The 22,369-nt window shown below is 36.8% G+C and overlaps 1 protein-coding gene across 2 annotated transcripts; it reads left to right on the top strand.

Moving 5' to 3' along the window:
• On the top strand, positions 1-20,637 carry appbp2 (amyloid beta precursor protein (cytoplasmic tail) binding protein 2). Of its 2 annotated transcripts, none has more exons than XR_012390372.1 (13): positions 1-368; positions 6,740-6,828; positions 9,084-9,235; positions 9,328-9,451; positions 10,822-10,990; positions 11,070-11,159; positions 11,239-11,306; positions 11,391-11,496; positions 11,587-12,617; positions 13,288-14,633; positions 14,801-14,991; positions 17,369-17,534; positions 19,573-20,637. XR_012390372.1 is itself a non-coding variant. In NM_212633.1 (13 exon segments), coding segments are annotated over 13 exon segments (1,761 nt in total). In that variant the 5' UTR covers positions 55-230; the 3' UTR covers positions 19,830-20,615.
• Positions 20,638-22,369: the final 1,732 nt, after the last annotated feature.

The following is a 22,369-nucleotide window of genomic DNA, read 5'->3' as shown; positions in this document are numbered from 1 at the left end:
ATAGAGTGGGCGGGGCATCTCGATCGGGGATGAGCTTTAAACATGAGAGCATAACCAGGGGGTTGTGTTCTCTATCATAACAGCCCATTTCAACCTCAAAAAGCGCTTCCAGCCGCGGGGGTGTATGAGGAACACCAGAGTAAAGCGTTTTACCTCGATCAGGTAGCGAAGGAGGTGAAAGTAGGAGTGGAAGAGGGGGGCTGTGGTTGGATTTAGTGAAAGAAAACAATATGGCCGCGGTGGAGCTGGAATGGATCCCTGAGACCCTTTACAACACTGCTATTTCAGCCGTGGTCGACAACTACGACCAGTCGCGACGGGACATCCGATCTCTCCCCGAAAATATACAGTTTGATGTGTACTACAAGGTAAGAAGCACGATGATGGAGTTCAGGGCGGAACAGCCGTCAAAATCATCTGACACTTTTTTACTAGCAGTTAGGCTAACAAAAACTGAATCAACCTCTCAGTGGAGCACTGGTTAGGAGAAATTCGAGCTACGAGACCATTTAACCTGGTTAAATCCTGGTTTACGAGTACATTCATATTTCTGTGTGGCAGTTAGACTGTTAAAACCTAAGTGCCCACTGTTTAGTTATCCTAGCTTGTAGCTTATCTACTACTGTATGAGATACAGCTCTCTGGGTCAACACTAGTTAACCATACAGTACCATGACATTTCACTTTTTACCCTTTTAACCTATTTATGATTACTAGGTCAGTGTAATATTATGGGACGTTTAACCAAACCCGTGTTTTGAACGAATTTGGCGAGTGTCATCTGTAAAAACGGTTTGTTACCAACTGCTGTGAATACAATAAATGACCACTGTAACGTTACAGTAAGATAAAAACAGCAATGCAGGCATGGTAACACTATAACAAAGTTCCGTTTGTTTACACAACCCTAAATCTTTTCATCTTAATTAATGGAATTGTAAACATTTGACCCTCTAATACATTCCTTAAATTCAAAATATAAGTAACTAATAATACCTGAATACATTAACTTGTTATTAATACTTCACAGTTGCATTTGTATTTAACATTGTTGCTCATGGTTAGTGTGTATGGATAGATAGCACAGATGATGTATTTTTATCTCCGTATATTAATTTTTGTTAAATCATTTTACCGCTTTGGAATTACAATCGTCTATCTGCATAATGGGTGTTTTTAAGATATGTAAAGTTCCTGTGACTTCCTTATGGTGAAACCCATAGGAGAAACACTTTTCTAGATCTAAGCTCTTAAAATGTACACGAACACACCAAGTATGTGAATACATTTTCCCAGAATGAGAATATGTGAATGACTCATTTTTGACAAATATCAGTTTAAACCTTAATTCGAAAGTTGCAAAATGTTTTAAATATTCAAATATTACACTGTATTTGTGTTTTAGGGTTGTCACAAAACCATTAATTAATCTTACGATACTATACCAGCTGAAGTATCACAATAGCAGGCAATTTTGCGATACTGTAATTCATAACTCAAATTATAAAGAAAATGGTTAGAAATACTATATTTAATGGTTTAATAAGCCTACTTAAGGCCATAATTCATTATTCCCTTAAGGTCGAAAAGTATTCTTTGCACCCCACTTCACTAAAATCTTTTCATTCCTTTTGTTTATTTTGTAGATAACTGACCAACAAAAATACATTAAAACAAAGATACAAATTATACAGAGTGAAATTTGTTACAAAAGATCATTTTTCAATCAAAATTAGGCCATATGAAGTGGTCAAAAATTGTTTCAATGTCTCCTGTTGCTATTTTAGATTTTTCATCTATTCTTTTTATCAGTCTTATCAGGTAACAATCCAAAGTAATTCTAAATTTCACTTTGTGAGTTGTTCTTTTAAAGAGATTGTCGTGGTTGTTGTAGCTATTAAATCGTATTAACAGGAACAGAAATGAGCCGATTCAGATGTGCGTTTGAACTGAAGTGTTAGAAAACCTGCAATAGGCTACCAAAAAAGGCATGAATTATACACAGTTTTGCAACCTTAAAGGGCTCCACACACTATTCAAATAAAATGGTTTACTGTTGGACACAAACTTGAGCATTTTGGTGACTTTTCCCACATGCTACATTATCTATTGTAGATAGACAGTTAATGACAATACTACCGTTTACAAACTCTATTGGCACTTCCAGTAATTTAGGACCAAAGTATATCAATACCAACCATAGTACCGGTAAGCGGTGCAACCCTAGTGTGTTTTATTTCTACTTTGTAAAACCTGTTTGACTTTCCCTCTTATCGTTTTTTTTTCATTTAGGCCTGTCACGATATCTATTTTTTGTTGTGCGATTTATTTCACCAAAATGTATTGCGATAAACAATATTATTGTCATTTTAAGACTGCTCATTATATAATGCTTGAATGACAAGATAATATCATCATATTGCATGTGCACTCTTCCCAAGAGCACATCATATTTTATTCTCAAGAAGATTTAATTTAATTAGTCATTTTAACAGTTTAATAGTTGGAATCAGACTGTGAAAATGCATATCCTAAACAAATACATAATAATAAAAAATGTTTTCAAAAAAATCTGCTACCAGATCTATGTTCAGTTGTCAGACACCTACATGAAAATATACTATAGTAATTTATAGTAAATAACTACTATAATATAGTGTTATAATTTACTACATTTACTTTATAGAGTGTTTTTAACCATACTGTCACCTCCAATAGAGATGTTGCATAATCAGCTAAAGTGTAGCTAGAATTGGTTTTTATGTATGGGTGATATATATTGCATTGCCAAAAATGATTAAGGTCATGTCCATGTGTTGTGCAATAAGTCGATATATTGATTATTGTGACAGGCCTAATTTCATTCACCTTTTTTAGATGCTTCATTCTGACTGGACCGATTCTACTGTTTTGTATACAGTAACCATCAGAGTTTGTTGTCCAGAGATGACAACTCGCTGAGCATTTGCAGTAGTGTTCTGTGTTATGAAACTCCATTTGAGAGAGAGGACTCAAAGTACACTTCACAAATCAAGTTTAACTGGAACCCAAGAAACCTGGAAAGAAAGTCAATTGTTCTTTCTCTAGGTCGTTTAGAGACTTTTGAGCTGTTATTTACTTTTAAGAAAAGTCAGATCAGCTTATATGTTAGTGGACCTCAACCTTAGAAAACCTAAGACTAGAAATTATATAAAATAAAGTTCTTTGTTTTATTGTCTAGCGTTTTTTTTTTTTTTCAAGAGTGAAAAAATGAATTAAATCTAATAAGGCAGTGGATGAATTTCTAATTTTCTGTTTGTTCATTTAAGCTGTAAAATATGATATTTTGAATAAATGATAGGTAAACCTAATAATATCTTTTATCATACCAACAACACTGGAAAAACACTCAAAAGAACTTCTGAAGTCAAGAACTTCTAAAATCACTGACTTAGGATGGTTGTAGTTATTAGTTTGAGATTTGTGCCTGCATGGGTTAAATTTCTGTGAAATTCTACCCATTTAATCATAGTATAGTCGTCAGGCCGTTTTGTATGAAGGTAATTCAGTTGCGTAACTCGAGAGCTTGCAAATGTAAATGTGAGCACTTGTGATAATAATATTTGTATGTGTAGGTTGAAATGTACACTTACAGCTCTGATGTGAACAGCTGAAATCCTCGATTTGCACACACACACAACAATCCACACACTTGTGTTTTAAATTGGAAGTTGCAGATTAATAGTTGTGTATTTGTAAAATGTCATTTACAAATACAAAATGACAGACACACGTGTGCACGGCAAATTTGACTGCATCTTCGCTCTACAACCACAGGTCGGCACTCACAACCTCTCAGTTTTGTCAGTACAACTACAAATCTCCCGCGCTCTGACTTTTGCTACACATCTCCCGCGATCTCTGTAGCAGAACCCATCTGTGCACTTGCAAATGCAGAGGCGTGAGCAGCGCGGGGCGGGGGAGGGGCGGGGCAGGTGTAAAGCTGTTTGATTGGCTGATGCCTGACCAATGAACAATGCCAGCAGCCAACAGGACTGAGGTGCAAAATAATCATTTCCCACGATTATTTTATTATTTAGGGTTTATTTCAACTCTTTTCTGAAGAGATTCTTGTTAAAAATCATTAATTTTGCGGAAATGTACATACCAGTAAAAGAGCAGCAAAGCCAGTTTATTGGCTAGAGCCAGCCAATGAGATGGGGCGTTTCTGTTTGTCAGCACACAGGGCAGCTCACGTTGTTGGAGGCCTCGAGCAATCAGAGGGTAAGTTATGATTTTTAATAATTATCTATATGTTCAATACTGTTAGCTAAGCTAAGGACTGTGCTAGGTGCTTCTCTAGTTTGTTTTTTTTTATATAAGAAACAGTTATGAGTTATATATATATATACTTCAATTTATTAAAGTTGATGCTAGTTAATATTACAGTGTGCTGTTGCATTCATTAACAAAGTTGTAGATACTGCAGTATATACAGTATAATACAGTTTACTATAGTTAGTATGGTTCAAAAACGTAATATTATTTGCTATAAATACTATTACAACTTATTTCATGTGGGTTGAATCGTATCTTTAGAACAATATAACATGATAGAAAGCAACTCCTACATAACTCATAACTGTTTCTTATATAAAAAAAAAACAAACTAGAGAAGCACCTAGCACAGTCCTTAGCTTAGCTAACAGTATTGAACATATAGATAATTATTAAAAATCATAACTTACCCTCTGATTGCTCGAGGCCTCCAACAACGTGAGCTGCCCTGTGTGCTGACAAACAGAAACGCCCCATCTCATTGGCTGGCTCTAGCCAATAAACTGGCTTTGCTGCTCTTTTACTGGTATGTACATTTCCGCAAAATTAATGATTTTTAACAAGAATCTCTTCAGAAAAGAGTTGAAATAAACCCTAAATAATAAAATAATCGTGGGAAATGATTATTTTGCACCTCAGTCCTGTTGGCTGCTGGCATTGTTCATTGGTCAGGCATCAGCCAATCAAACAGCTTTACACCTGCCCCGCCCCTCCCCCGCCCCGCGCTGCTCACGCCTCTGCATTTGCAAGTGCACAGATGGGTTCTGCTCAATGACTGTAAAAAATATGGACGACGCGACAGCCCTTTTTCCCATTGAACGCCTTGAGGGCAAAACGCCTGCTTGACGGGCACAAACTGTCGCAAAAGACTGCTGAAATTGGAGCCAGACATGCGCAGAAGGACTGTCTGATGGAGCCAGAGGAGGAGCCGCGAAAATGAGCAGAGTCGAGCTTCCAATCAAACGCTTTATGTAAAATCAACTACGCCCCCCGAACTTCTCAGCATGCGTTTGCTGTCATATCAACAAAAATGGATGTAATAACGTTAACAAATATGAGGGTTTTATATATTCAATCGCGCCAGCTCCAGGCCGCAGCGCACAACTTACTCGCGGCGTCGCGGGCTGATTCCGGCTCGCATGCGGCAGCGCCTGCTCGCTCGGCCGCCGCATCTGGCTCGATTGACTAGGACTGGATTCGGGCAGTGAGTCCAGGCATCCGGAGTAGGTCCAGCAGAGGTAACATTAGTCAGTCTGAGCTCTAAGAGATAAGTCTCCGGCAGGCGAGAATCTAGCCGGAACTGTGTTTTGCTATCTGGGTGGCTAGGCGTGTATCAGCAAACTAATAAAGCCCGAAAAAAGCCCTGAACTTAGCGAATAAACAGTGTTCCACCAGGATCATGTATGTCAGAAACTATAGTTTACTGCTGAACTCATTTTGTCATGGTAAAATAACACAGAAATCGAATAATAACATTTCAGTCTACTTCACTCTCCTGCCGAAGCTCAGACGCCGCGCTTTGAGAAACTGTCAATCACAGCTGTGTATCACGATGACACGCCCAGCATTAAATTACTGCTAAAAACAAACTGTTTACAAAAATGAAGATCTGCACCTATTTCAGCACAATAACCAGTGCCTTAATCGACCAGAACTATCTTTCGGGACATTTTATTGCAAGTGTAATATTTTTTTTTATTTGGGCTCAAGTCTCCTTCATTAACACGGAGGAGGCGGGCTTTATGACTTGTACTGCAGCCAGCCCCCAGGGGGCGATCTAACGGCCGAAACCTTCACTCAAACGTAGGCTTGCGGCACACTTGGTTCTGCTACAGAGATCGCGGGAGATGTGTAGCAAAAGTCAGAGCGCGGGAGATTTGTAGTTGTACTGACAAAACTGAGAGGTTGTGAGTGCCGACCTGTGGTTGTAGAGCGAAGATGCAGTCAAATTTGCCGTGCACACGTGTGTCTGTCATTTTGTATTTGTAAATGACATTTTACAAATACACAACTATTAATCTGCAACTTCCAATTTAAAACACAAGTGTGTGGATTGTTGTGTGTGTGTGCAAATCGAGGATTTCAGCTGTTCACATCAGAGCTGTAAGTGTACATTTCAACCTACACATACAAATATTATTATCACAAGTGCTCACATTTACATTTGCAAGCTCTCGAGTTACGCAACTGAATTACCTTCATAGTTTTGTTTAGGAAGCCAGATACTTCATATCACAAACAAAATGTAATTGGCACGCATATTGGTCTTGCACAAACTCTTTCTCATTGTACATTCTGTCTTCATAACGGCTACTTTCCTGGATTTCAGGGTCTTGGTATCCTCAAGGGAAGGCTTGAGTTGTCTTTGTTGTGTCACATGTACAATAGGGTCAGCGGTCTCACATTTCTTCATGTGTTCCAGCTTTACCAGCAAGGCCGGCTCTGCCAGCTGGGAGCGGAGTTTTGTGAGCTGGAGGTCTTTGCTAAAGTGCTCAGGGCCTCTGACAAAAGGTAACCGAGTCCACTCTTGTCTGTTTGTCAAAGTAATAAAGTCCCAAAGCCATACCATATTGATGTATTTATGACCGTGCTGTATGACATTGAGTGTGTGCGTGTGTATTTTGAGCTGGTGATTCAAATCTCACATGATGTATGGAACAAGAGGTTATCCGTTTCTTTGTAGAGTAGTACAAATAGTGATAGATTTTGTCGCAATAGTGTAAAAAAGCTCATTTATTGATTCTCAATATCACAGCAATGGTGCAAATGTGCTTATTTATGCACTCTTTTAACTGATAATTCTAGGTAAATTTAAAAAAAGAATAGTACAGAGTTCATACGGTCATGGAAAACCTGGAAAAGTCATGGAATTTTGACATGTCATTTTTTAGGTCTGGAAATGTTTTGGGAAAAACAGAAAAGCCCACAAAGTTATGGAAAAGTCATGGAAACAATATGAATAGACATTAATAAAAGTGAGCGATTGCTCCATATTTGAAATTTCTTATTTTAAATGATCTTCTATTGGTCTCACGCAATCACCTGATGTGATTTTGCAGGTAAGAAATCACCCAGCTTGAACTTGTAAATGCAGTGAAATGCGAAACTTGTTGCACGTGCTTGTGTTCTGGTCCACCACATTCACATGCCTATGAATGGAAGTCTAAATGAATCGATTCTTGCAAATAGAGAGACTCCTATTTAAGCAATCTGGTGAAATGATATTTGTATCGCAATATACAGTTGAAGTCAGAATTATTAGGCCTCCTTTGAATTTTTTTTTTTATATTTTAAATATTTCCCAAATGATGTTTAACAGAGCAAGGAAATTTTCACAGTATGTCTGATAATATTTTTTCTTCTAGAGAAAGTCTTATTTCTTTTATTTCGGCTAGAATAAAAGCAGTTTTTAATTTTCTAAACCATTTTAAGGTCAAATTTATAAGCCGCTTTAAGCTGTATATTTTTTCGATAGTCTACAGAACAAACCTTCATTATACAATGACTTGCCTAATTATCCTAACCTAATTAGTTAACCCATCAACTGTCACCGGTACCCATCAATTCCATAGTAGAAAATAAATTTCTATATTCTCTAGCTACAACAAACTATTTTTTTCCTTGCCAAAAATGTTATAATGTGTCAAAAAAGCAAAACATAGCTGTATAAAATACTCTTTTTATTCAACAAAAATGTTTAAAAAAATATTTCCATGCATCTAAAACTATACACCGTAGTCTGTACTGGCTAATGGTCCCAGATCACCAGTTAACTTTATATAAATAGAGAGGTAATCTCATATTAAAGCAATGTTATTGTAAAGGAAGATAATTAAACCATATTAATAAAAATAACTGTAAGCAAAAGAAAACTTAAAACATTCTGTGTGCGATAATGAAAGGATGATCAGACTTACACGGTTAACTTTAGGCATATTATCTGTTCAAAGAATAGATGAAGTGAAAGCAGCAACCACTGCTGCTTACAAAAAATCTCAAGCTTTTGAAAGCACCAGGACTGTGGGTGGATGAGCAACACTTTTTTCCAGTCTATTTAAAAGAGACCAATCGCACCCGATGTGTTTTTAGACACGGTTGCTTTGCGCAAGGAAACGGGACACTGAAGCTTTTTGAGCACAGATGTGATGCGCGACACCAAAGCCCTCATCAGTGCATCAAAATCGCCTGTGTCTCACTGTGCGCCTGATTGTCCTCTCATTTGCTATTAATTTGCTTTCTTTTGCTCGCCTGAACAGTTATCATTCGTGCTGCTTCTTTTAGGGTAACATTTGCACACGTATCGACGAACAGTCATAAACTAAAATTCTTATCTTTAATGACGAGGCAGCACTGGCAATTTAAAAATTATTAATTTTTATTATTAATTTGGCTGTCTAACCCACCACAGCTGAAATCTGACACATTTAGCAGGTTAACAGGTGTTAATGTCAAGCCCTGGTTATTGTGCAAAGTGTATGGCATGCATAGTATATTATATAGGGCAAACTGATTTGAAAGTATCAGTTTTGATTACAATAAAACCCTCATATTATCCCAGTATTATCACCATTACAGAAATATTTCCCCTAGTAATATTATAGAATATTAATACATTATAGTAGGTGTCATTGCAAAGAGTAAGAGAAACATCCATGTTCCTTCTTTTAAATAAATATAAATAAAATAAACAATATTTTCTTATATATTTTTAAGGCTACAATATTTTTAAGTCTCTTTAATCACTGATTCATATTTGTTTTCTTCAGGCACCTCCTACACCACTGCTTCCAGGCGTTGATGGACCACGGTGTTAAGGTAGCTTCAGTCCTGGCAAACTCCTTCAGCCGCCGATGTTCATACATCGCTGAGTCTGATGCACATGTGAAAGAGAAAGCTATACAGTTTGGCTTTGTTTTAGGTATGCTGCTTTGTGACTCACTCTTGTGCACTTTCAGCTTGTAATGACAAACTCTTGTAATAATATGTTGTTGTTGTTTTTTTCCATCCCAGGTGGCTTTTTATCAGATGCCGGTTGGTATGGAGATGCAGAGAAAGTCTTCCTGTCGTGTCTCCAGCTGTGCACACTACACGATGAGGTTCTTCACTGGTATCGTGCCGTAGAGTGCTGTGTAAGGTGAGCTAATGGTCAGCTTCAGTTTCTTCCAGCTGTAAATGGTCATTTTAATGTTGGGTTAATGTTAATTATAGTGAATTAAAAAGATTGATTAATTGAATTTGTTGTATGGAATTTATCACACTTAGGCCCAATCCCAATTCTACCCCTTAGCCTACACCCCTTGTTTTGCTCGTTTACTTGAAGGGGTAGCATATGTTTTGATACATTCATCCTGGCGTTTGTGTTTTACTGTCATATTTTTTAAATATACCACTAAAATAAAAACTGCTAAATTTCGCTATTTATAATCCATAATAACCTTCTGTATAGTAGTCCCACAACATTCTGTCACTCAATCACACTCGAATACCCTGTCAGAAAAGTCTAGTGACTGGGAATGAGATTTTTACAGTGTCTGGTATAATGTTAATGTTGTTTTTGTGTGTTTGCATAGACCAATATGGCCACGGTGTAAATACACAGTACACTTACAAGCTTATTGCCGCATTATATTGTTATGATAACATGATATATGCCTTCTGTGATTCCCTGAAGATAAATACCAAAAAAAATAACGCAACTGGAATAACTACACCAGTCGCCATCATCAATCTCATATAAAGCAGGAGATCACGATGACATATGATGACGTGTGCATATGTTGTAGTGGTGTCCCATTTTTTAGGGGTAAATTTTGAAGCCCTTCCCCTTTACACTCTGTTTCAAGGGCCAAAGGGAAGGGGTACAAAAATAGAATTGGGGTTGCACATTAACTTTTTGTAATATTCCTTTATATTGCGATACATAATTTAGTGTTGAATCTGAAGATTTTTCTGTTCAATGGAATCTGTTATTTTCAAATTGTTTAGGATGAGGGTAGAAATTGAAAGCAATATTTTTAAACATTTTAATAGGCTTTAATTTATTTTTCTCAGTTGTTTTAAGTGAACTTGTCACCTATTGTTTTCATTGTTTTTGACGTTTGCAAGCAGTAAAATTATTATTTATTAATTTTTTTTATAAATTTTAAATTTATAGATAATTTTTTTATTTTTTATAATTATACGTATACTGTATCACTGAGCACTGTATCATCCTCAGTTATTTTAACCATGACTGTATATCCAATAAAACGATCAAAACAATTTAAAAGCCCAATAACTAATATCATTATTATTATTATTATTATTATTTAGAATTTTACATTTACTGTGTTAATTACATAGTTTTTATGGTCATTAGATCTTGGTTGTAAAAAAGCAGAAGAGTGTGTTACTTTGATATGTATTTATATGATATTGTATTAGTTCAAAATGTTAATCAATATTTTTGTAAAAAATAAACATTTTGACATGCAAGCTAATTTTATGCTGATTCTTATGTGCCAGGTTACTTCATGTGCGTAACGGCAACTGCAAATACCACCTGGGAGAAGAGACTTTTAAACTAGCCCAGTCTTACATGGACAAACTAGCCAAACACGGACATCAGGCTAATAAGGCTGCCTTGTATGGAGAACTGTGTGCCCTGCTTTTTGCCAAAAGCCACTATGATGAGGTGAGTCCCCTTGCAACTGTCCCAGAAGTCTGTTTGGAGAAGGCCTGTTCTACATTAATGTTTTCCTTGTGCATTTCAGGCCTATAGGTGGTGTATAGAAGCTATGAAAGAGATCACAGTCGGCTTACCTGTGAAAGTAGTAGTTGATGTTCTCAGACAAGCCTCAAAGGTCTGTTATTGTTGGATGTTTGAGTTATTCAATGTTTCTAATAATGAATCTAAAAAAGTGTCTACATTGATCTCTGCAGGCTTGTGTTGTTAAGCGGGAGTTCAGGAAAGCTGAACAACTGATTAAACACGCAGTCTTCTTGGCACGGTAAGAAATATCATGTGTAGTGAGAACTATCAACTTGAAATAGTTCAGTTTGACACTTCTGAAATATGTTCACATTTTTTTCAGGGAACATTTTGGGCACAAGCATCCAAAATATTCAGATACACTACTAGATTATGGGTTTTATCTCTTAAACGTGGATAATATCTGTCAATCTGTGACCATTTACCAGGTGAGAAAATAATCGCTTTAAATGTGGGTGTGTAAATAAGCCACTTTCTCATTTGTTTGAAAGACTAAAGGCATTTCATTTGTTATTCAGACTGCATTAGATATTCGGCAGTCAGTGTTTGGAGGAAAGAATATTCATGTTGCGACTGCGCATGAAGACCTGGCGTATTCATCTTACGTCCATCAGTACAGCTCTGGTAAATTCGACACAGCACTGTGAGTATATCATTTCTGTCTAGAGAATTATGAACTAATATTCAGCACATATGCTTGGATGTTTTTTAATGCAATCTCAGAGCAGTTAATAACCTTTTAATTTACTGGCAATTGGTATAACATTTAATACTAAATTACATTTTAGTACATTATGCTCATCCTCCAATGAGAGGCGTGGTTTGGGGTAGGCCTGTCACAATAAGGAATTTTTGTTGTGCGATACACAAGCGATATTATTGTCATTTTGAGATTTTATGCCACTGATTATATAATGATTATATAACAGCATAATAATTCAAATAGCCATAAACACTTATCATGAAAATACTTATAAAGCTTAGGGTTATTTATTTAAATTCTATAATTATGGTGGCTTAAGAAAGCCAACATACTGTTATACTACATAAACTTATTCTTCTTCTCTCGTCCTCTTCATATACTATTTTAAGAACGCATCTCCTTTTAGACCGTTCATAAAACAGCCACCAAACTAACTCCAAACCTCTAAACTAAATCAAGTTACTATATCTTTTCCAACTCATCCGACTTATGGTTTTCCGAAAACTGACCCAGAAAATTCTGAAAACTCCCATTGACTTAACATTGGACCAAACTTTGTGACCTCATAATTTTCTGTCAGACTGTCATACAGACTTAAGGTTGGGCTCATTTAACTCAGACTGCCAATCTGCCAATCACCTATGACTTTTCAACTTACTAGCCACACCCTATTTCCCTAGTAACTAATTACGGCACCCTAGCAACTGTCCCATAGATTATGATAAAAAAACTGCTTTTGGCGTTACATTGGACATACTACAAACATACTAATCCATACTAGAAACATACTAATCTATACAAGAAACATACTAATCTATACTAGAAACATACTAATCTATACTAGAAGCATACCAATCTATACTAGAAGCATACCAATCCATTCTAGAAACATACTAATCCATAATAGAAACATACTAATCCATTCTAGAAACACACTAATCCATTCCAGAAACATACTAATCCGTTCTAGAAACACACTAATCCATTCCAGAAACATACTAATCCATTCCAGAAACAGACTAATCCATTCCAGAAACATACTAATCCATTCCAGAAACACACTAATCCATTCCAGAAACATACTAATCCATTCCAGAAACACACTAATCCATTCTAGAAACACACTAATTCATTCTAGAAACACACTAATCCATTCCAGAAACATACTAATCCATTCCAGAAACACACTAATCCATTCCAGAAACATACTAATCCATTCTAGAAACAGACTAATCCATTCTAGAAACACACTAATTCATTCTAGAAACACACTTATCCATTCCAGAAACATACTAATCCATTCTAGAAGCACACTAATCCATTCTAGAAACACACTAATCCATTCCAGAAACATACTAATCCATTCCAGAAACACACTAATCCATTCTAGAAACAGACTAATCCATTCTAGAAACACACTAATTCATTCTAGAAACACACTAATCCATTCCAGAAACATACTAATCCATTCCAGAAACATACTAATCCATTCTAGAAACAGACTAATCCATTCTAGAAACACACTAATTCATTCTAGAAACACACTTATCCATTCCAGAAACATACTAATCCATTCTAGAAGCACACTAATCCATTCTAGAAACAAACTAATCCATTCCAGAAACATACTAATCCATACTAGAAACATACTAATGACATACTAATAACATACAAATGACATACTAAACATACTAGAAACATGCTAACAATATACCCAATCCATATTAAAAACATACTAATACTAGCAACATGCTAATTCGCATTAGCAACATGTTAAGTCATACTAAATTCATGCTAACAACATGTTTTTAGGTAGCTTTAGCAATGTAGAGTAGAAACATGCTAGCAACATGCTAATTCATTCTAGAACCATGGAAATTTATGTTAGCAACAGCCTTGCAACAACTCCCTGTATAGTATTAAATTTAACCTTTGGTAAATGTTCAATTATAAACTTTGTCACTGGTGAGATAGAATGTAAATGTCATTGTAAAATGGCTTTAACGTTATTTGTGAATTTGTAAATATATTTCGCAATGACAAAAATGATTGTGTTAATCTCCAAGTATTGCATGATAATTCGATATATTGATTATTGTGAGAGGCCTAGTTTAGGGCCATGCCTTCTTTTAAAAATCATACATATTCAAGTGAATGAAATCCTATGAATTTGTGCCAATTAGCCACTTGCTGACAATATCTGAAATAGCTGCATTTCTCATGAGATCGGGCGGGATTTTTCCCAATCAAATGAAAAGTTTGTAGATGATTCATGCACAGATGATCAGGTTATGGTTGTAGGTCAAAGACATTCAAGCATCAAAACAATATAAATCTGTAACCTTTTTAAGGATGTAGGGCTCCCCAATCTCAAAACAATTCACTAGGCAACACTGAAAAATACGTAATGGGTCGAAGTCGAAATAGCACTGCTGTTTTTATGAAAGAACACAAACATTCCTCTTATCAGGATCATCATGAAAACATGAGTAACTTTATTGGTGTCATGAGTCACTTCTTGAAAAGCAAGCTGCCACTTCTGTCGATTCAATTCAGTATAAAACAGTATTTTGGTTGTGGAGATAATCCAGTGTGAACTTTTATACCATTTTATCTGTCCCTTGAGTGTAAAGAAGTCCATAAAACAGATGGCCAGTATTTGCCCTTACCTTTAACACAATTAAGTGGTTCTTCTAGAACTGTTTTTCTGTCTGTTTTCATGGAAGTGTTTGTCAAATGAAATGTACCAGTTTCATACTTTGAATTGTACTTTTAGATTCCACGCAGAACGTGCCATAGATATCATAACTCATATTCTCCCTGAAGAACATCTGCTGCTGGCCTCGTCCAAGAGGGTGAAAGGTGAGGCTAGTGCTTTTAAGAGCTTTCATAACTACTCTCATTCACAGCTGCATTACTGAAGTGGCCCATGTTTAATGTATCTGTTCTTTCAGTTAGTTTCTCTACTTAATTTTTTTTAGAATCACGTTATTTTACGCTAATTTGTATTTCTGATGTTGCATCTGTAGCTCTAATCCTGGAGGAGATTGCCATCGATTGCCATAACAAAGAAACCGAGGAGCGCCTCCTACAGGAAGCCCATGACCTGCACCTTTCCTCCCTTCAGTTGGCCAAAAAAGCCTTTGGAGAATTCAACGTTCAAACAGCAAAACACTATGGCAACCTGGGCCGACTTTATCAATCCATGCGCAAATTCAAGGTTCTTATTCATTCGTAACCTCTTAAAGTGCCCAATATTACAGTAAGGTCCATAAATATTTGGACATAAATGAAACATACAAGTGTGTTTTAACTGCAGACTGTCAGCTTTAATTTGAGGGTATTTACATCCAAATCAGGTGAACGCTGTAGGAATTACAACAATTTGCATATGTGCCTCTCACTTGTTAAGGGTCCAAAAGTAAATGAACAATTGGCTTCCATGTTCCATTGCCAGGTGCGTTTGGAATCTGTTACTGTCAACTCTCAATATGAGGTCCAAAGAGCTGTCACTATCAGTCAAGCAAGCCTTTAATAGGCTGAAAAAACAAAACAAACCCATCAGAGAGCAGAAACAGAAAGCCATCAGAGAACAAAAGCTTTAGGCATGGCCAAAACAACTGTTTGGAATATTCATAAAAAAGTAAAAACGGATAAATGGATGAATTCTTAAATGTTTCAGGCAATATTTTCTGTTCATATTAAGCCAAATGCGTCAGAACTCATTGGACAGTGCTTTACAGTGCAGATGGTGAATGACCCAAAGCATACTGCAAAAGCAACCAAAGAGGTTTTAAAGGGAAAGAAGTGGAATGTTATGCAATGACCAAGTCAATCACCTGATCTGAATCCGATTGAGCTTGTATTTCACTTGATTATGACAAAACTTAAGGGAAAATTACCCAAGAACAAGTAGGAACAGCGGACCGGCCTGGAAGAGCACCACCAGGAATAAAACCCGGTGTCTGGTGATGTCTGTGCGTTCCTGTAATTGACTGCAAAGGATTTGGAACCAACTATTAATAAATGAAAGTTTGATTTATGATTATTATTCTGTCCAATTCTTTTTGGACCCAGAACAAGTGGGAGGCACATATGCAAACTATTGTAATTCCTACTGCATTCACCTGATTTGGATGTAAATTCCCTCAAATTAAAGCTGACAGTCTAAAGTGAAAGCACATCTTGTTCATTTCATTTCAAATCTATTGTGTTGGTGTATAGAGTACAAAATATTAAAAAAGTGTCGATGTCCAAATATTTATGGACCTAACTGTATGTTTTCCAACTGTGTGAGCTAAACGTAACAGACCCTGGTTATAGTGGAACTAACGGGTTAGTTGAGCCAAAACTAAAAAGTTCCTGCTTATTTACTCACTCTAGTAGTTTTGCACTTTTGTGAATTCCTTTGACCACAAAACAAGATATTCTGAAGAATGTTGAGAAAAGTAAAACTATTAAAGTCAATGGCTCGTCCTTTGTGTTCAACAGAAGGAAGAAAGGTTTGGAACAAGTGGAGTAAACAATGGCAGAATTTTTATATTGGGGCGAACTTTCCCTTTGTTTGGTTGATTGGATAGCAAGTAGATAGGATATTTCTATTTACATCTGTTTTGGGGGGCGTTTACTCAAAAACGTTTGGTTTTGTATTTATACATGTTGCCTGTCTGTTTAAACTGCAATGGCGTTTTGTAACTGAAAACAGGTTTCAAAGTTGACGTTTTTGAGTAAACGGTGACGTCATGTGCATGAATAGTACGTGTTTAGTGGAGTGTAGATTAAAGGCAAGCGTAAACAAACACACACCAATAGGGGAGTACATAGTAGTGTTGCTCAAGTGTTTGATAACACTTCATCAGCAAAGGGGGGATTTACTTCACATTACAACCAAAATGGAGATGCATCTTGCACACATGGCAAATTATACATGAACATAAGCATCAAGCCAATGACTGCCACTTCCTTACAGGTGCTGTCAACAGAGCCAAGTACTAGCTTGGCTTATGTGATGAAGTGTTTTTGGCGTTTTTATGCCAAACATTGTCATGTAAATGTGGAACGTTAAGGAAAGCAAACTTTTAAAATATTTGGCTACATAGTTGTCGTGTTAATGTAATTCAGCTGTGTCACCAGAAAAAAAATATATATATTTTATTATATATAAAGGTTAAAAATCTGATTTATGAATCAATTTGTTTGTAGTTTTTAATTGTATATTTATTAATGGCATGTTTTTGCCATGAAAATAGCCATTGTTGCTGACATGGCGTTAAATACACATGTATGATATGTCATATTAATGTAGATTTGATGTGTCTTATTTGTTATTGTCTATTATTGGCCCCTTTTATCTTGTTATCTTCTTCCCAGCAGATCTTCAGTGGTACCATTTATACTATGAATACAATCCTATTAAATGTGTTTTCATCTACCTTTGGATGGGGTTGAATGTGAACTAGCTCAAAACGTTATAGTTGCACCTTGTGTTTTTTCAGGGTCTAATCATATTTTAATGCCAAGTGTAAACGGGGCAAATGAGTGTTTTTAAGCTTGTCATTTGGTTGACTGACCTTTCTGTGGTGTGTTTTGTTATGCAGGAGGCAGAGGAGATGCACATCAAGGCCATACAGATCAAGGAGCAGCTGTTAGGACAGGAGGACTACGAGGTGGCGCTGTCAGTGGGACATTTGGCCTCGCTCTACAACTATGACATGAATCAGTATGATGATGCAGAGCGCCTCTACCTGCGCTCCATCGCTATTGGTGAGGATGCGTAATGCATTTTGGATGAAAATGTATGATTATACAGTATCATGCTAAAGTTTTACATTGTTTTACTGATGGTTTATGGATATATGTGACCTTTTACCAAAAGGGTCTTAGATTTGAGATTTATACAGGATGAATAAATGATCTTTCAATTGATGTATGGTTTGTTAGGATAGCAGTTAGGTTAGAGTTTGAATTACTTTGGTTTAGTTGTTTAAGACAATGCTGGAGAGAGGCTGTTTGTCCTGATCTGAGCTGCATTGCTACACTGTAAATCCCAACAGTCAACTTAATCAAATGAAATGCGTGTAGTTAACTGAAAATTGACAAAGTTAATTCTATTCATTTGAAAAGAGTTTTGAACTTAGTGTTAAAGGTAATGAGTAGGCCCACGCGGAATCTGTGATGGATTTTTAGTCCATCATTAAGTCTATTTATTAACTTGTGTAAATTGATATTTATTCAGTTTTTAAATACATTTTAGGAGTATTATTGGCTAATATGAAAGTGTTCATTTGATTTATTTACAATACAGCTTGTAAAGTAATATTTTCTGCCTTTTAGTAGATATATTGTATGATAGACTTGATTTCTTTACCAAATAAGTGAATCAATTTTGCATTGTAAACATTACGTAAAAGTTTAAAAGCTATTATTTTTTATTCAGCATATTAAGTTTTTAGTTTTGTTACTCACAAAATAATTCTGCATAAATCCGCAGATTTCTTACAAAATTCTCTGCAGAAATAGCAAAAAATGTCCGCGAATTCTGTCTGGCCCTAGTAATGAGTTAATTAAATACCTCATTTCTTAAACTTAAATGGATTAAGTTCACAGTACTCATTAAGACTGGTTTTTGAACTTAAATGGTTTGCTGCAATCCATTTCCTCAAATGGTTTGAGTTACCTTAACTCTTTGAGTTTTAGAGTGTACTAATGTTGTTGGCAATACTGTCTGAATTGATGGAATTGTGAATGTTTCAAAGTACAGATAGGTTTTAATGCATTATGCTAATCCTTCTAGAAAGGACTTCAGTGGTAGTTTTCATTTTCAGCATGATACTGATCAGGTAATTGCAGTGAAATCCTATTTGGAGAAAGAAAACAGCTGATGAAATTCAGGCAGTAATGAACTTGCCTCCACAGGGTCCAAACCTGAATATTGCAGAGGATGTATATGAGTCTGGTATAGTGCTTAAAAACGTTGCACCGTACTGTACATTTATCGGAGGTGGAGCAGTGGGTAGCAATCTCGCCTCACAGCAAGAAGGTCGCAGGTTCAAGCCTCGGCTGGGTCAGTTGGCATTCCTGTGTGGAGTTTGCATGTTCTCCCCATGTTCGCGTGGGTTTTCTCCGGATGCTATTGTCCAAAAATGTGCTATTAGTGAATTGGGTAAGCTAATATTGTCTGTAGTGTATGTGTGTGAATATGAATGTATGGGTGTTTCCCAGTGATGGGTTGCAGTTGGAAGGGCATCCGCTGCGTAAAACATATGCTGGATGGCGGTTCATTCTGCTGTGGCGACCCCAGATTAACAAAGGGACTGAGCCAAAAAGAAAAAGAATGAATGAATGAATGTACATTTATCGGCGCTATCAGTTATTGGGGTTTGTTATCTTTTTGGTTATTTGATTGGATATTAAATATCAAATAACTGAGGACCACAATGCAAACTTTTGGAAATGGAAATTGATATTTTTTGTATTTCAATTTTGACAGTTTTTAAAATATGTATGAGTTATTCCTATTGGCCTGTCAAATAAAAACAAACAAAACAAATATAGAGTCATTATGGTCAAAATAATTGGTCAAATTAATAAAATCAAAGATGTCAAAAAGTAAAGTAAAAAAATGGTTCATGTTTCAACTTCAGAAGTCATTCTAATTAGATTTTTTTTCTGAATGTTTAATTTAAGTTTCAAAAGAACATTTAAAAAAGTACCAAGTGTCTGTTCTGTCATTTTTAATGACTTTACCACATGTTTAAAATAGCAACCCCAGTCATTTGAATCTATCTGTTGTTTCCTTCAGGCAAGAAGCTGTTTGGGGAGGGTTACAGTGGACTGGAGTATGACTACAGAGGCCTGATAAAACTGTACAACTCAGTTGGAAACTATGAGAAGGTATTTGAGTATCACAATATTCTGTCCAACTGGAACCGTTTAAGGGACAGGCAGTTTGCCGTAGCCGATGCGCTGGAGGACGTCAACACAACCCCCCAGTCCACAGAGCAGGTGGTGCAGTCTTTCCTGCTTTCCCAGAGCCACGGAGCCGGACGCTTGGGCTAACACACCCAGCGTTCACTTTAAAAACACATAGATGTGCACAGCCACCCCCATTTCACACATTCACACCCATTTATTCACAAGTAGTCAAGGCAAGGAGGGGAAGTTTGGAGAGCTCTTGAACTGTCAGTTCACAGTTCCCATAGGCCCATTTTCCTTGAAGTGGGAACATAAACATGACCATGCTTAAACACTCACCATGGACAAGAAACCATTCTTCAAAGAACCATTGAATTATAAAAATAAAATAAAATGAAAAAGGAGCGAGGATGGAAATCTTCGAACCACCGCTTTTTTTTATTTTGTATTCGAAGGAGTGTTGCTCCACATACAGGAATACCTATCACTGCATCTGCTATTTGTGAAGAAAAGCACTCGACCGAGTGAAGGAACATCCGTAGATGTCCGTGTCCCCATTAACACAAGGATTAGCGCTTGACTTCATGTAATGCAAAGCTTTGCATTCGAGGATTACCTGCGTGCTCTCTGGGAAATGAGACCAGCCATGTTACATTATGGACCATTATGTTCATTTTTTTTGCTTTTTTTATTATTATTATTAATTCATGTCACGTGTGGAATTCATGGACCAGTGGATTTACGAATGCTCCAGCTACCTTGTTTTAAGTTCTGGTTTTGTATTCCCTTAGTACTGACATAGCTTGTTTTAAACTGCCAATAATTTATATGCAAGGTATGCTACAAGTTGTAGGTGTAACGTTGCAAGCGGATGAGCCAAACGGAGTTCTTTTATTAATAAATACGAGCTAATTGCCATATTATTAAAAAGACGAGGACGAGTTTTCACAAAGCCGGCTTTCTGTCACAGCGCCTTATTCACTCAAGCACACACATGAAATAAGCTGAAGCGGGGATAGCTTCGGGACCAGGTTTCCCAGGTCGCTGTTGTTTTCCTTTCAGAGCTCGGCCGCGGGTGGCATAGATTAACACCCCTGTCCCACTTCCAGCTGACTGGACAGGCTGAAAAAAGGGCTGAGCGCAGCACCTGTCATTGTAAAGAGGCTCCCTTGTAGAGGAACCTGCGCTATAGTGAATCCACGCACAATTGTGCAATATTTGCTGAACGCACCTGTACCACTCCAAATCCAATCAGTCGGACTCATTTCACTGCCGAATATATCCAAACGTGTAACCAAGTTGATTTAATTGGCACACTTTACAGAGAACTCACTTTTGTTTGTTGTCGTTGGCAGAAACAAAGCCTTGCTCCAGGCTAGTCATGTAGAATGTGATGTTAATGTCGTGCAGCTTTTGAGCTCCCGATCACTCCAGCTCGAGCTAAAGTCCCAGCCTTAGTCTTAAAGGACTCTCAGCTGGTGGGATCTACTTTTGTCAGCCTTTCTCAAGTCGCTTGCTTTGAGCGAAACCAGGTTGAGCCTACAACCCAAGAAGGAGATCGCCTAAAACATGAGGGACATTTTCACTCTTTTAAAAAAATTAAAAAAGAAATAAAATACATTGTTGTTGCATTTGAGGCTTGATCGTGAAGAATTCAAGATGTTAAGAGGAAGGGAAATGGAATAATATTGTAACTAAATAAACTGTGACCTCGCAAAACCCTTGTAAGCGAAATTCCGTTGGCGGTGTGTGGTAAATGGACTGAATGAGTTGGGTTTCTCATATCAGCCTACGAGTGGGAATGAAATGTGAAAACGGTGCACGTGAGAAAACAAGTAAGCTGAACGAATCTATAACGTAGCTCTGATGGCTTCTTTCTGAATGTCGATTCAAGGGCTCATTCGTCAACCTCAAGTGGCATTTCTTGTTCAAATCCAAACTGTTTCTCCATCAAAAAAAAAAAAAAAACGAAGGTGCTTCTGGGTCAAATGGTTCCTTTCTTTGCATGTTTAGCTAATTGTAAATAGATGTAGATGCATAGCTACGAGTGGTTCTTGTCCCAGTGAGCTCCAAAAAATCACATTGAAATAAGTGTTCAACTGATGGAGGGAATTAATAAATAGCATCTTCAGACAAGAAAACCAATCCTGACACTATATAGCCCTTCGAAATCTGCCCTTAGAGAGTTGGAGAACGGAAAGTATGGGTTGACAACTGTTTCAGCGATGCTAATTATCTTTATGAAGTCCTCAGATGTGCTGCCATGTGTAGATTGTGATTTAGCCAAAGTGCTGTTTAAAATGGACGATGGCGATCCTTGAAGTAACAACCTATGAGTGGATGTGATCTCTTACCATTTAAAAAAAAAAAAATTTAAATACATATTTCTGTCTATATCCATTGGAGATGCTCTGTTGATTGAGTCCAATGGCAAATTGTGTTACTATTTAATATTGATGCTGACTGTTACCCTGGAAATGTCAGTAAGTTGTGCCACAGTGAGCCTCTGCTTGGATTATTCTTCAGTCATTGGCTTTATGTAACTCACCCTCAGTAGAATCTGCTGTACATTGTACATCTGTAACCACCAAACCATTATTAAACTCATTTGTATCCACCATTGTGAAAATCTGTAACTAACTCTAACACGAAAACAACAACAACAAAACAATATTAAGCTGTCT

Source organism: Danio rerio, chromosome 15 (assembly GCF_049306965.1).
Source record: "Danio rerio strain Tuebingen ecotype United States chromosome 15, GRCz12tu, whole genome shotgun sequence".
Lineage (NCBI taxonomy): Eukaryota > Metazoa > Chordata > Actinopteri > Cypriniformes > Danionidae > Danio > Danio rerio.
The sequence above is the reverse complement of the archived record's forward strand: the minus strand, read 5'-3'. Positions and strand labels throughout refer to the sequence as shown.